Raw genomic sequence first — 12,121 nt, forward strand, 5'->3', positions numbered from 1 at the left:
GGCCCAGCTAGAGAGAGGGTTAGCAGCCGGGTTTGAGGTTGTAGGATGCCCTACAAGAGTGAAGAAGAATAAAAGATCCATCTATCTTTTGGTCTAGTCCAGGGGTCTCAAACTCCCAACCCGCAGGACATTCCTGGCTGGAGCAATTGTACAATCTGGCCGAGAAGTTCCAGCGGGCTGGGGGGTGCAGGGAAGGGCTGTCAGTTACCATTCCCCAAACCTCATCCCTTCCTGCCATTGCCCCACCCTCTCCCCCCATAACATCCTGTCTGCTTAGGGAGCTGCCCTGGGATTACCGGGGGCCCTGGCACGAGGAATGTGGGGAACCCCAGCTGCTCCTGCTTCGCCAGCCTCCCTTCTACCCCCTAGAGCTTCAAACCGTGTCCAGACTGTGCAATTTCTCCGGCCGGTGATGACCCACAGGCCGGGAGTTTGAGACCCCTGATCTAGCCCCTGGGGTTCTGTGTCAATAAGACGTGGGAGTAGGAGGCTTCTTCTGTTCCCGTTACTGGTGCACGTTTTCTAACTGTGAAGTGTATTGCAGGATGCAATCAGTTTGGAGCCACTGCATTTTCTTCAGTGTCACAGCAAAGGCAATAGCCGAGAGGATTTTAAAACCCAGCTCTGGTCCTGCGTCTTCGAGCCCCCGTTGGACTGTGGGACGAGGAAAGGTGAGCTTGCTCAAAGGCACGTGGGGAGCTCTTTGCAGGTGGCAGGCTTCACAAAATGACTCCCAAGCCCTTTGGCTCAGGGTCTGGGGGGAATGATGCCCACCTGACTCAGGCATTAAATCCTGCCACACTCAGGCTGTAGTTTCCACTGCTAGCTGCTCATATTCTGACTCCAGATAGATCAGGATTCTCTTGTCGCTTGCGTGCATCAGTTTCGTGGCAGATGCACTTCCTAGCCACGCCAGCCCACAGAATAGCTCCATTGCCCCACGGACCGGGAGTCTGAGGTAACGGAGACTCAGAATGTTGGCTGGATGATGGCAGATGGTGCTGGTTAGTGCAGTGAGCAGTGGTCTAACTACCAGCCCTGGGTTTTCTTTCAGACCCTGTCATGAGCACCTCCAGAACCATGGCCACCTGTGGAGGGGAATCGGTTTGTCTCATCGACTGCGAGACTGGAATAGTGCTGAAAAAGTATAAAGTGGCTGCGGAGGTAGGGACACGAGTTTCTGGCCTCTGACAAATAGAGGCTAGGGACACCATTCCTACCCATTCTGGCTAATAGCCATTGATGGACCTAACCTCCATGAATCAATCTAGCTCTATTTTGAACCCTGTTAAAGTCCTAGTCCTCACCACATCCTCTGGCAAGGAGTTCCACAGGCCAACCATGCTCTGCGTGAAGAAAAACTTCCTTTTTTTTGTTTTAAACCTGCTGCCTATTCATTTCATTTGGTAACCCCTAGTTCTTATGGGAACAAGTCAATAACTTTTCCTTATTCACTTTCTCCTCACCAGTCATGATTTTATAGACCTCTATCATATCCGTCCCTCCCCTTGTCTCTCTAGACCAGTGTTTCCCAATTTTAGTTGGCCACGGAACCCCTAGGGTTGCCTCACGATTTGTTGAGAAAAAAAAAAAAAGTCCTGCCGCCGCTTTTCATTGAGCAAAGAAAAAAAACAAAACCCCGCCACCGCTTTTCATCGAGGAGGAAAAAAAAAGTCTCTTCAAGAGGGAACGGGGGAGTGCCAGCTCCTCACGGAACCCTTACTTTCGCTTCGCACCAATTGGGAATCACTGTTCTAGACAAGTAACCTTTGCAGAATTTTAAAATACTGGGCACACCATTTTAAAGTTTTTGGTGCAGAGTTCCCTCGGGAGAAAATGTCTGTCACTCTGTTACAAAACCAGCCTGAAACAATGGCTCCCAGCGTGGACAGGCCTTAAAATGATGGGTACGGATGGAAAATGGCATTTGTTGATCCTGAAAATAATAAGACAAGCTAAAACTTGGCTACCCCACTGGTACGCTGTTAAAACTGCTTTTACAGTTTGTGTTTCTTCCCCTAAGTTTGATCTGACGTGCATGGCCCGTTTCATCAGCCCTGTTGTTTCAAAATGCAGCTTTTCTCTCGTTCACTAGCTTGCTGTCTAAACTGTGTCCTTGCTGCCATACCCCAATGTTACGTTTCACAGTTTCTCATCTCTCCTTGTCCTAGGAGTTTTTCTCTGTTGCATGGACAACTCTGACATTGGTAACTAACGACGGCCGGAAAAAAAAACACAATATCCTGGCCGCAGCCGGCAGAAGAGGAATTGTGAAGCTGATTCATGTGTCAGCTGATTTCTGTTATGGAGAGCTAAAGGCTCACAAAAAGCCCATTGCTACAGCCTGCTTCAGCCCAACCTGCGAGACTCACCTCTTTAGTAAGTCTCCAGTTCTGCATCTCGCTAGCAGCAGGGAGAAGGCCTGGCTTCCAGGAGGGAGGGATTTTGCGGTCACCAGGGTTGGAGCAGATATTGGCAGATGGATATGGTGTTGAGACATGCACCTGGAGCGCATATAACTCATTGGCTTGTGGCATAAGTTCACCCTTGGGGTTGACCCCAGGAGGATATGCCTTGTTACAGCCATCCGCTACAGCGCCTTCCTTCTTTTGCCCAAGTGGTGGCAGCTCAGACTTTGGACCTGAGAGGTCCACAGATGACTGAAATCCCAGCCATTCCATGCCGAGGAGGGAGGGTGCTACCTCTTGTGGGGGAGAAGTTGTGAATCCATTCCCATGGGCTGTTTGATTTCTTCAAATCAGTGAAGTTCTGTGCAGTTGTAACTGCAGGTTCTAACTAGTTACATATATTTAGTGACCTCTGATATTACTCACTCTTACAAATTACCTTATTCGGGGCCAGATCCTGAATATGAGGAGAACTTTGCATAGTTTGGTACTCAGTGAGCAGCCAGTAATAGCCTTTGGGTTACAAGTTACAATGGCATTTTCTGTCTAGTCACGTACTGATCAACCCTTCAGACTTGTTTTTCCCTGTTCCGTACCTTTTGTTTTGCATCTGAAATGACTCGCATCCTACTGTGCCATGTGCCTTATAAAGGCCTAAGCGTTCAAAAGCGTTGGAGGCCTCCAGTCCTGGGCACCCAACTTTTGGAAGCACCTGTAATGGGCAGGTCTCTTAAGTATGCTCAAGAATTGAAAACCAAGACCCAGACAGCTCAGTAGATAGGCACGCTGTTCAATTACCAGCAGAGGGGGACATTCACTGGAGAGTTGTTCTGAATTGGATAACCACAGGGACGTTAAAAGAAGGAAGGGCCACTTTTATAGAGTTGGGGTCTTTGCAGGGTTCCTGGAAGGCCTGATGGTCGGGTAGTTGAGAGAAGTCATTTAATTGGGGTCTGGCTTATTTTCTGAATAAGCTTATTGCAGATGTACCATGTACCACTCAGTGGCAAAGACTTTAAAATCTTGGCGCTTAGTGTCCACAGTGGGAGGTGCTATAATGATTAATAAAGTATGTGAAATCATAGAATCACAGAATCATAGGACTGGAAGGGACCTCGAGAGGTCATTGAGTCCAGCCCCCCGCCCTCAAGGCAGGACCAAGCTCCGTCTACACCATCCCTGACAGATGTCTATCTAACCTGTTCTTAAATATCTCCAGAGAGGGAGATTCCACCACCTCCCTTGGCAATTTATTCCAATATTTGACCACCCTGACAGTTAGGAATTTTTTCCTAATGTCCAATCTAAACCTCCCTTGCTGCACTTTAAGCCTTGTCCTGTCCTCAGAAACCAAGAGGAACAAATTTTCTCCTTCCTCCTTGTGACGCCCTTTTAGATATTTGAAAACCACTATCATGTCCCCCCTTAAACTTCTTTTTTCCAAACTAAACAAGCCCAGTTCACGAAGCATCATTCTTGTCGCTCTTCTCTGTACCCTTTCCAATTTCTCCACATCTTTCTTGAAATGTGGCGCCCAGAACTGGACACAGTACTCCAGCTGAGGCCTAACTAGTGCAGAGTAGAGCGGCAGAATGACTTCACGAGTTTTGCTTACAACACACCTGTTGATACAACCTAGAATCATATTTGCTTTTTTTGCAACAGCATCACACTGTTGACTCATATTCAACTTGTGGTCCACTATGACCCCTAGATCCCTTTCCGCCATGCTCTTTCCTAGACAGTCGCTTCCCATCTTGTATGTATGGAACTGATTGTTCCTTCCTAAGTGGAGCACTTTGCATTTCTCTTTATTAAACTTCATCCTGTTTACCTCTGACCATTTCTCTAACTTGCTAAGGTCATTTTGAATTATGTCCCTATCCTCCAAAGAAGTTGCAATCCCACCCAGTTTGGTATCATCTGCAAACTTAATAAGCGTACTCTCTATCCCAATATCTACATCATTGATGAAGATATTGAACAGTACGGGGTCCCAGAACAGACCCTTGCGGAACTCCACTTGTTATCCCTTTCCAGCAGGATTTAGCACCGTTAACAACAACTCTCTGACTACGGTTATCCAGCCAATTATGCACCCACCTTATCGTGGCCCTATCTAAGTTATATTTGCCTAGTTTATCAATAAGAATATCATGCGAGACCGTATCAAATGCCTTACTAAAGTCTAGGTATATGACATCCACCACTTCTCCCTTATCCACAAGGCTCGTTATCCTATCAAAGAAAGCTATCAGATTAGTTTGGCATGACTTGTTCTTCACAAACCCATGCTGGCTATTCCCTATCACTTTATTACCTTCCAAGTGTTTGCATATGATTTCCTTAATTACCTGCTCCATTATCTTCCCTGGGACAGACGTTAAACTGACCGGTCTGTAGTTTCCTGGGATGTTCTTATTCCCCTTTTTATAGATGGGCACAATATTTGCCATTTTCCAGTCTCCTGGAATCTCCCGTCTTCCATGATTTTTCAAAGATCATAGCTAAAGGCTCAGATACCTCCTCTATCAGCTCCTTGAGTATCCTGGGATGCATTTCATCAGGACCTGGCAACTTGCTGACATCTAACTTTCCTAAGTGATTTTTAACTTGTTCTTTGTGTATCCTATCTTCTAAACTTACCCTCTCTCTGCTTGTATTCACTACGTTAGGCACACCTCCAGACTTCTCGGTGAAGACCGAAACAAAGAAGTCATTGAGCATCTCTGCCATTTCCAAGTTTCCTGTTACTGCTTCTCCCTCCTCACTGAGCAGTGGGCCTACCCTGTCCTTGGTCTTCCTCTTGCTTTTAATGTATTTATAAAAGTTCTTCTTGTTTCCCTTTATGCCTGTAGCTAGTCTGATCTCATTTTGTGCCTTTGCCTTTCTAATCTTGCCCCTGCATTCCCGTGTTGCTTGCCTATATTCATCCTTTGTTATTTGTCCTAGTTTCCATTTTTTATATGACTCCTTTTTTATTTCGAGATCATGCAAGATCTCCTTGTTAAGCCAAGCTAGTCTTTTGCCATATTTTCTATCTTTCCTACACAGCGGAATTGTTTGCTTTTGGGCCCTTAACAACGTCCCTTTGAAATACTTCCAACTCTCCTCAGTTGTTTTTCCCTTCAGTCTTGCTTCCCATGGGACCTTACCTACAAGTTCTCTGAGCTTATCAAAATCTGCCTTCCTGAAATCCATTACCTCAATTGTGCTGGTCTCCCTTCTACCTTTCCTTAAGATCATGAACTCTATTATTTCATGATCACTGTCCCCCATACTGTCTTCCACTTTCAAGTTCTCAACTAGTTCCTCCCTATTTGTTAAAATCAAATCCAGAACAGCTTCTCCTCTGAGAGCTTTTTCAACCTTCTGAAACAGAAAGTTGTCTCCAATGCAGTTCAGAAACTTATTGGATAGCCTGTGCCCCGCTGTGTTAGTTTCCCAACATATGTCTGGATAGTTGAAGTCCCCCATCACCACCAAATCTTGGGCTTTGGATAGTTTTGTTAATTGTTTAAAAAAGGCCTCATCCAGCTCTTCCACCTGGCTAGGTGGCCTGTAGTAGACTCCTAGCATGACATCACCCTCATTTTTTACCCCTTTTAGCTTAACCCAGAGACTCTCTACACAGCTATCTCCTACGTTCATCTCCACTTCAGTCCAAGTGTGTACATTTTTAATATACAAGGCAACCCCTCCTCTCTTTTTTCCCTGTCTGTCCTTCCTGAGCAAGCCGTACCTTTCCATACCAACATTCCAATCATGCGTCCCATCCCACCAGGTTTCTGTAATACCAATGATATCATAGTTGTATTTATTTGTTAGCAATTCCAGTTCTTCCTGCTTATTACCCATACTTCTCGCATTTGTATATAGGCATCTAAGATACTGATTTGATCTTGCCTCCCTGTTGTGCCCTGACCCTCCTTTCTCCTTGCCATTATAGGCCATAGTCCCCCCCATTTCCAACCCATCTCCCAGTCCCGCACATTCAGCACTTACCTGTGGGCTTTGCTCACCTGTCCCCGTCGAACCTAGTTTAAAGCCCTCCTCACAAGGTTAGCCAGTCTGTGTCCAAACAAGGCCTTCCCGCTCCTGGAAAGGTGAACTCCATCTCTGCCAAGCAGTCCTTCCTGGAAGAGCACCCCGTGGTCAAGGAAGCCGAAGCCCTCCTGGCGACACCATCTTCGCAGCCAGGCATTCACCTCCAGGATGCACCTCTCTCTGCCCGGGCCCCTACCTTTGACAGGAAGGATCGAAGAGAATACCACCTGCGCCCCAAACTCCCTCACCTGTACTCCCAAAGCCCTGTAGTCACGCTTGATCCGCTCAGTGTTACACCTGGCAGTATCATTTGTGCCCACATGGATGAGTAGCATGGAGTAGTAGTCAGAGGGCCGGATAATCCTCGACAATGCTTCCGTAACATCTCGGATACGGGTCCCTGGCAGACAGCATACCTCTCGAGATGAACTGTCAGGGCGACAGATGGGCGCCTCCGTTCCCCTCAGAAGAGAGTCTCCAACCACCACTACCCTACGTTTCTCCCTCACAGTGGTGGCAGGAGACTGCTCAACCTTGGTAGTGCAAGGCTTGGTCTCCTCCACTGTGGGGGGTGACTCCTTGTCTCCTGCAGAAAGTATAGTGTAACAGTTATGTAACAACACAATGGGAGGGTTAGGAGCAGGGATGGAACACTGCCTGCTGCCAGAAATAACCAGCTGCCAGTGCTCACCCTGCACCACCTCCTCCTCCATAAGTGGCGGGTCAGCAGTCCCACATCCTAGGACAGTGACCTCAGTGGACGCCATAGGAATACTGTCCAGGAATTCCTTATGGCCTCGAATGCTCCTCAGCCTGGCCACCTCCTCCTGTAGCTCTCCCACCTGCTGCCTGAGAGATTCCACCAGCAGGCACCTTTCAAAACGGTTGTCTCCCCCTGCCTGGATATCAGTCAGTGGGAATTGCAAGCCACAAATACTGCAACACCACACCAGGACCTGGATAGAGGCATCCATGCTCTCCTCACATGCCCCATTGGGACAAGTGACCAAAACAACACTGGCAGGAAGAGGCATTAATTGCTGCTCCTGTTGACCTTCTCCAAGGCCACAGACTGGATGTACCATGGAAAACAAACTTCCCTTTCACCCTTCAACGTGCTCCCTTGAGAAGACAGGTTTGGTCTGGGGGAAGCTGGCACTGCCCGTGCTGTGGATAAAGGGCCCTAGAGCTAACAGACTAGCACTCTTTACCAGCAATACATTCACACAAAATAGGATTTTTCTTTCCACAGTTTAAAAAAATATTTCAAAGCATTTGTGTTCAGTGACTTGGGTGCTTTGTTAGTTGGGGGTCAAAGCTCAGAGGCAGGATGCTGGGTTAACAGCCTCACAAATGACACCTCCATCCGACACGCTGTGAGATTAGGAGGAATTATTGTGGAATAAAAAGCAAGGTTGGCAAGTAATGGTCTATAACAGCCTGGTACCTTTTGTGTCCCCCCACAGCTGCATCCTACGACAAAAGAATTGGCCTCTGGGATATCGGGGTCCCGGATTGTGACTACAACTTCAAAGCAAGGTAACTGTTCAGAAACAAGCAGCGCCCCATTAAAGTCTCCTGAGAAGCAGCTGTTACAGGAGGTTGGACTAAGTGTCCGTTTTATTTGCCAGCCAACTGATGGTGCTGGAAGTTGCTTCTATTCCATTACGGATTGCTCTGGTCCCATCCTGCCCTGATCAGTTCCTGCTGGCTGGTTGTGAAGAAGGTTGCTTTGCTTGGGATATTAGACTGGACAAGCCACAGAAAAGCAGGTAAGACCCACATGCCTGGGACCCACATTCACTGTCCACAACCACGAGCGCTCTGAGGGCTTTGGGAGCCTGATTACAGAAGGCTGAGATGAGGAAAACCTGTTAGCTCTGGATCGAATTCCCCAGCGCTACAAGATTAGGGACCCCAGCGAGAGGCACAGAGAGCAGTTACTTAGCATGTATGATGCTCAGACTCCAGTAGCCAGCTCCAAGCAAGGGCTGCCAACCCAGCCTCAAGTTCCCCCACCCCAAGATTTCTCCCCTGGCTAGTTACTCCTTGGAGGGGGACACCAAGAGCGCTTACAGCCTTGAGTCTTCCTTGATCGACCCTCCCTGACTTCTTAACTACCAGACACTCAATCTGCTCCTCTTTGCAGATCGCCAGTCGGAAAGCATGAAACCAGCCCCCCTGGGTATCAATTGCCTAGCACATTCCTACTACAACAGAGATCTGGTTGGAATAAACACAGGTTCCCCCGGTACCCCCTAATTCTAGGGTGATCCAGATTTCATAGCTAGCTTCTCACCTAGACATTATCTCTCAGTTTCCAGGTTTAAAAAAACCCACCTCTGACACAACCTTACTTTTAAAATGTGCCCTCTCTGCCCCCTTTCCTTTTGTTCCCTAGTCCAGGGAGACTGATGTTTATTCAGTGTGTGAATCCCCTCTTAACTTGAGAGCTGGGTTGTCTGAGTGGCTTTCCATTAACTCTGAGGCTCCGCCATTGTCTCTTCCTGACTGGACAATGGTTTGAAGACTGTTTCTTGAGGATACCGGGCTCAGAAAGTGCCCCTCCCTGCTGGGAGATGCAGTCAAAATTGTAGCCCATGTACACGTCTCAGAGACCATCAAGTTCAGAACATTACAGACTGTCAAAAAAAAACCTCACTTGATACATTGTTACAGTCCCATAACGCTGCAAATGAGCAGTTGGTTCAGCTGCTCATTTTTAGGGCTTTAAGATTCTCGTCCCTTGGGTTGCCAGACGTGCGTCTCATCTTGTAGCCGGAGGTCTGTTTCTTGGCGCATAAAGGTAGAGAGCATTCAGGAATGCTCCTGACTAGGTACTGAGAAAAGCTGGAAGACACTCTGCGTCTGTCACTGCATTCTGTGACCCAGGGTATATCACTGGCTTGTTGAAGGGGTCGGGTGGAGCTTAAAGCGTTTGCTCATTCAGTAGCCGACTATTCTGTAACGCAGGGCTACTCAACACGCAGACCGCAGCTCGTTTGTTTGCAGCCCGCGGGTGGGAGGCAAAACAAAAAAGTAGACAATATAACGATCTTCTGTTGATATGAGTTTTAGTAGTTAAATTCCTGGACTGTCATTGTTCATTAAAAGTGCTGTCATATGGGTGGAAATCGAGTAACTATTGCATTTTATTAATATCAGCAGAACTGACTTAAACGGGGCCTGTGTGTTGTGTAAGTCTTGCTTTAAGCTTTGTTTTCATGCCCATCAGTGTGAAAGAATCTATTTGCATATATTTGCATGTATATGCAACCACACTTAAGTTGCAGCCCTCGGCATGTGCTGTATCATTGTGGCCCCCAGGGCTTCCAAAGTTAAGTAGCCCTGCTGTAACATCTAAATTTTTCACCAGGCCTTTTGAAGTGGCGTTCCAGTTTCCTAATGATGAGGGAGAAGAGACTGCTTCCCACCGAGTGGATGGATTGGCTTTTCTGAACAAGGATGTTGTAGGTAAACATGAACTCAGATCATTGGGGGCAGGTGACCATAAACACCATTATTTCCTGCACACCATAGAAGTCATGTTCCCCTGCTCTTAGGCAGGCTGGAACAACTTGAATTTTGTACTAGCCCATCTGAGACTGTGAACACGTTAGTGGGTTTTAATATTTTGGAGGGCTGGGGCAGATTTGGGACTGGAGCTACACAGGAGAGCCTTTTTAATGCCAGCCATTCAAGGCAGATGGCTTGCACGTGCTTTAAATCTTGAACAGAACTGGAGAAAATGCTTTCTTGGTTCAGGGAGCCTAGCTCCCTCCTGAAATCTGGCAGGGTTTGGCTCTGTGGGCCTGTCCACACAGGGATGTTAGTATCTAGTAAGCTGGTGGGTGAATTGACTGACATTAGCTATTCTGCACTAAGCCCTTGTATGGATACTCACAATACATACTAAGGACCTTTGTGTGCTTTTAGTGCACACGAAGATGGCCCACACAGGGATGTTAGTGCAGAATAGCTAAGGGGTACTAAATTCTCACGCTACCTTGCTGTGCACAAACTTCTCGGAGTAGACAACACTTTATAGTGGCCAGCAGTTCATTGGCTTCCTGTTTTCATAGCTGCTTCCAAGGCCCCACTAGCGCCAGTTTTCCTATTACCCAACCTAGCAGTGCCAGAGACCTTGGGTGCAGCTTTAAACTATTCCTGGGTGGGAAATCAGGTTTGTTTAATTCTCCCACTAGTCTCACACTATCAGTTTGCTTAAGGCAAGGGTGACTAGAAAGGTCCCTCGGTTCACACATAGGGACCAGATTTCTTTTGTAATAGGGAGCATGTGCCAGTAAGAAATTCAGTCCTGAGAGGGCTGGTGCCATTTTAAAAGACATGAAGGATGTTCGCTTCTGATAGGCTGGCTTTCTCCCCGCCAGTGTCGAAGAGTTCTAAGACAGGGTCGATATATTTATGGAGTTGGAGCCAGTCCTTTGAGGCACAGCGGAAATCATGTCAGAAGACACTAGCTGCAGTTATTCTAGCTGAACTGGAGTGGTCCACAACAGACCTGCCCTATCTCACCCTCAGCACCTGTCCAGGTAAGCACACCTTGGTAACTACAGTAGAGAAGGCCAGGAGCTATTGTTGGGGAAGGACTTGAAAGGTACAGTTTGTTCTTTCAATAGTAGAGGGAACCGCCAGTTCTGCTTTACTAACCTGATTCCTTGGGCAGTTCCGTGATTGGTGTTCAAGGCCTGGATGCTAGGCCGGGACTTGCTGCTGAGTAGTTGTTCTGATGCGGCATCTGTAAAAATGCTAATGCCTGAAAGGGCCGGTAGGAGATTAGCTTATGAAGACAAAATTCTAAAACTGGAAGGGACCTTGAGAGGTCGTCAAGTCCAGTCCCCTGCCCACACGGCAGGACCCAGCACCTTCTACACCAGGGGTGGGCAATACTTTTTGAGCAGAGGCCACTTCAGAAATGTTTGATGTCACAGGCCACCCAGGAAAGGGCGGGGCCTCGGATGAAAGGGGCGGAGCCCTGCAAGCCCTTTAAATAGAAGCCGTTGAAAAGACTTGCATGGCTCCTAGGCAACGTGCTAGGGGGCAGGGCCTGGAACAGCTGAATGGGCCGGATCAAAGCCCTTGGTGTGCTGGATCCGGCCCACTGAGTGGCTTTTGTCCAGCCCTATTCTGCATCATTCATGACAGGTGTCTGTCTAATCTGCTCTTCAATATCTCCAGAGATGGAGATTCCACAACTCCCTAGGCAACTTATTCCAGTGTTTAACCACCCCGACAGGTAGGAAGTTTTTCCTAATGTCCAACCTAAACCTCCCTTGCTGCAGTTTAAGCCCATTGCTTCTTGTCCTATCCTCAGAGGCCAAGGAGAACAATGTTTCTCTCTTCTCCTTGTAACCTTTTAGATACTTGAAAGCTGGTATCATGTCTCCCCTCAGTCTTCTCTTTTCCAGATTAAACAAATCCCTCATAGCTCATGTTCTCTAGACCTTTAATCATTCTTGTTGCTCTTCTCTGGACCTTCTCCAATTTCTCCACATCTTTCTTGAAATGTGGTGTCCAGAACTGGACCTAATACTCCAGCTGAGGCCTAATCAGCGCAGACTAAAGCAGAATGACTTCTCGTATCTTGCTCACAACACTCCTGTTAATGCAGTCCAGAATCGTGTTTGCATTTTTTGCAACAGCAT

General features: G+C 47.5%; 1 protein-coding gene across 2 annotated transcripts in view; it reads left to right on the forward strand.

Moving 5' to 3' along the window:
* The window catches only part of LRWD1 (leucine rich repeats and WD repeat domain containing 1), a 41,348-nt gene that overhangs the window by 22,643 nt on the left and 6,584 nt on the right, over positions 1-12,121 (forward strand). For both annotated transcript variants that reach the window (XM_075904964.2, XM_075904966.2), the window contains exons 8-14: positions 545-671; positions 1,055-1,164; positions 2,172-2,379; positions 7,922-7,994; positions 8,087-8,227; positions 9,832-9,929; positions 10,847-11,008. In XM_075904964.2, coding sequence (XP_075761079.1) covers positions 545-671; positions 1,055-1,164; positions 2,172-2,379; positions 7,922-7,994; positions 8,087-8,227; positions 9,832-9,929; positions 10,847-11,008 — 919 coding nt within the window. The remainder of the gene's footprint in view (positions 1-544; positions 672-1,054; positions 1,165-2,171; positions 2,380-7,921; positions 7,995-8,086; positions 8,228-9,831; positions 9,930-10,846; positions 11,009-12,121) is intronic.

This window comes from Pelodiscus sinensis, chromosome 21 (assembly GCF_052426305.1).
Source record: "Pelodiscus sinensis isolate ZL-2025 chromosome 21, ASM5242630v1, whole genome shotgun sequence".
NCBI lineage: Eukaryota > Metazoa > Chordata > Testudines > Trionychidae > Pelodiscus > Pelodiscus sinensis.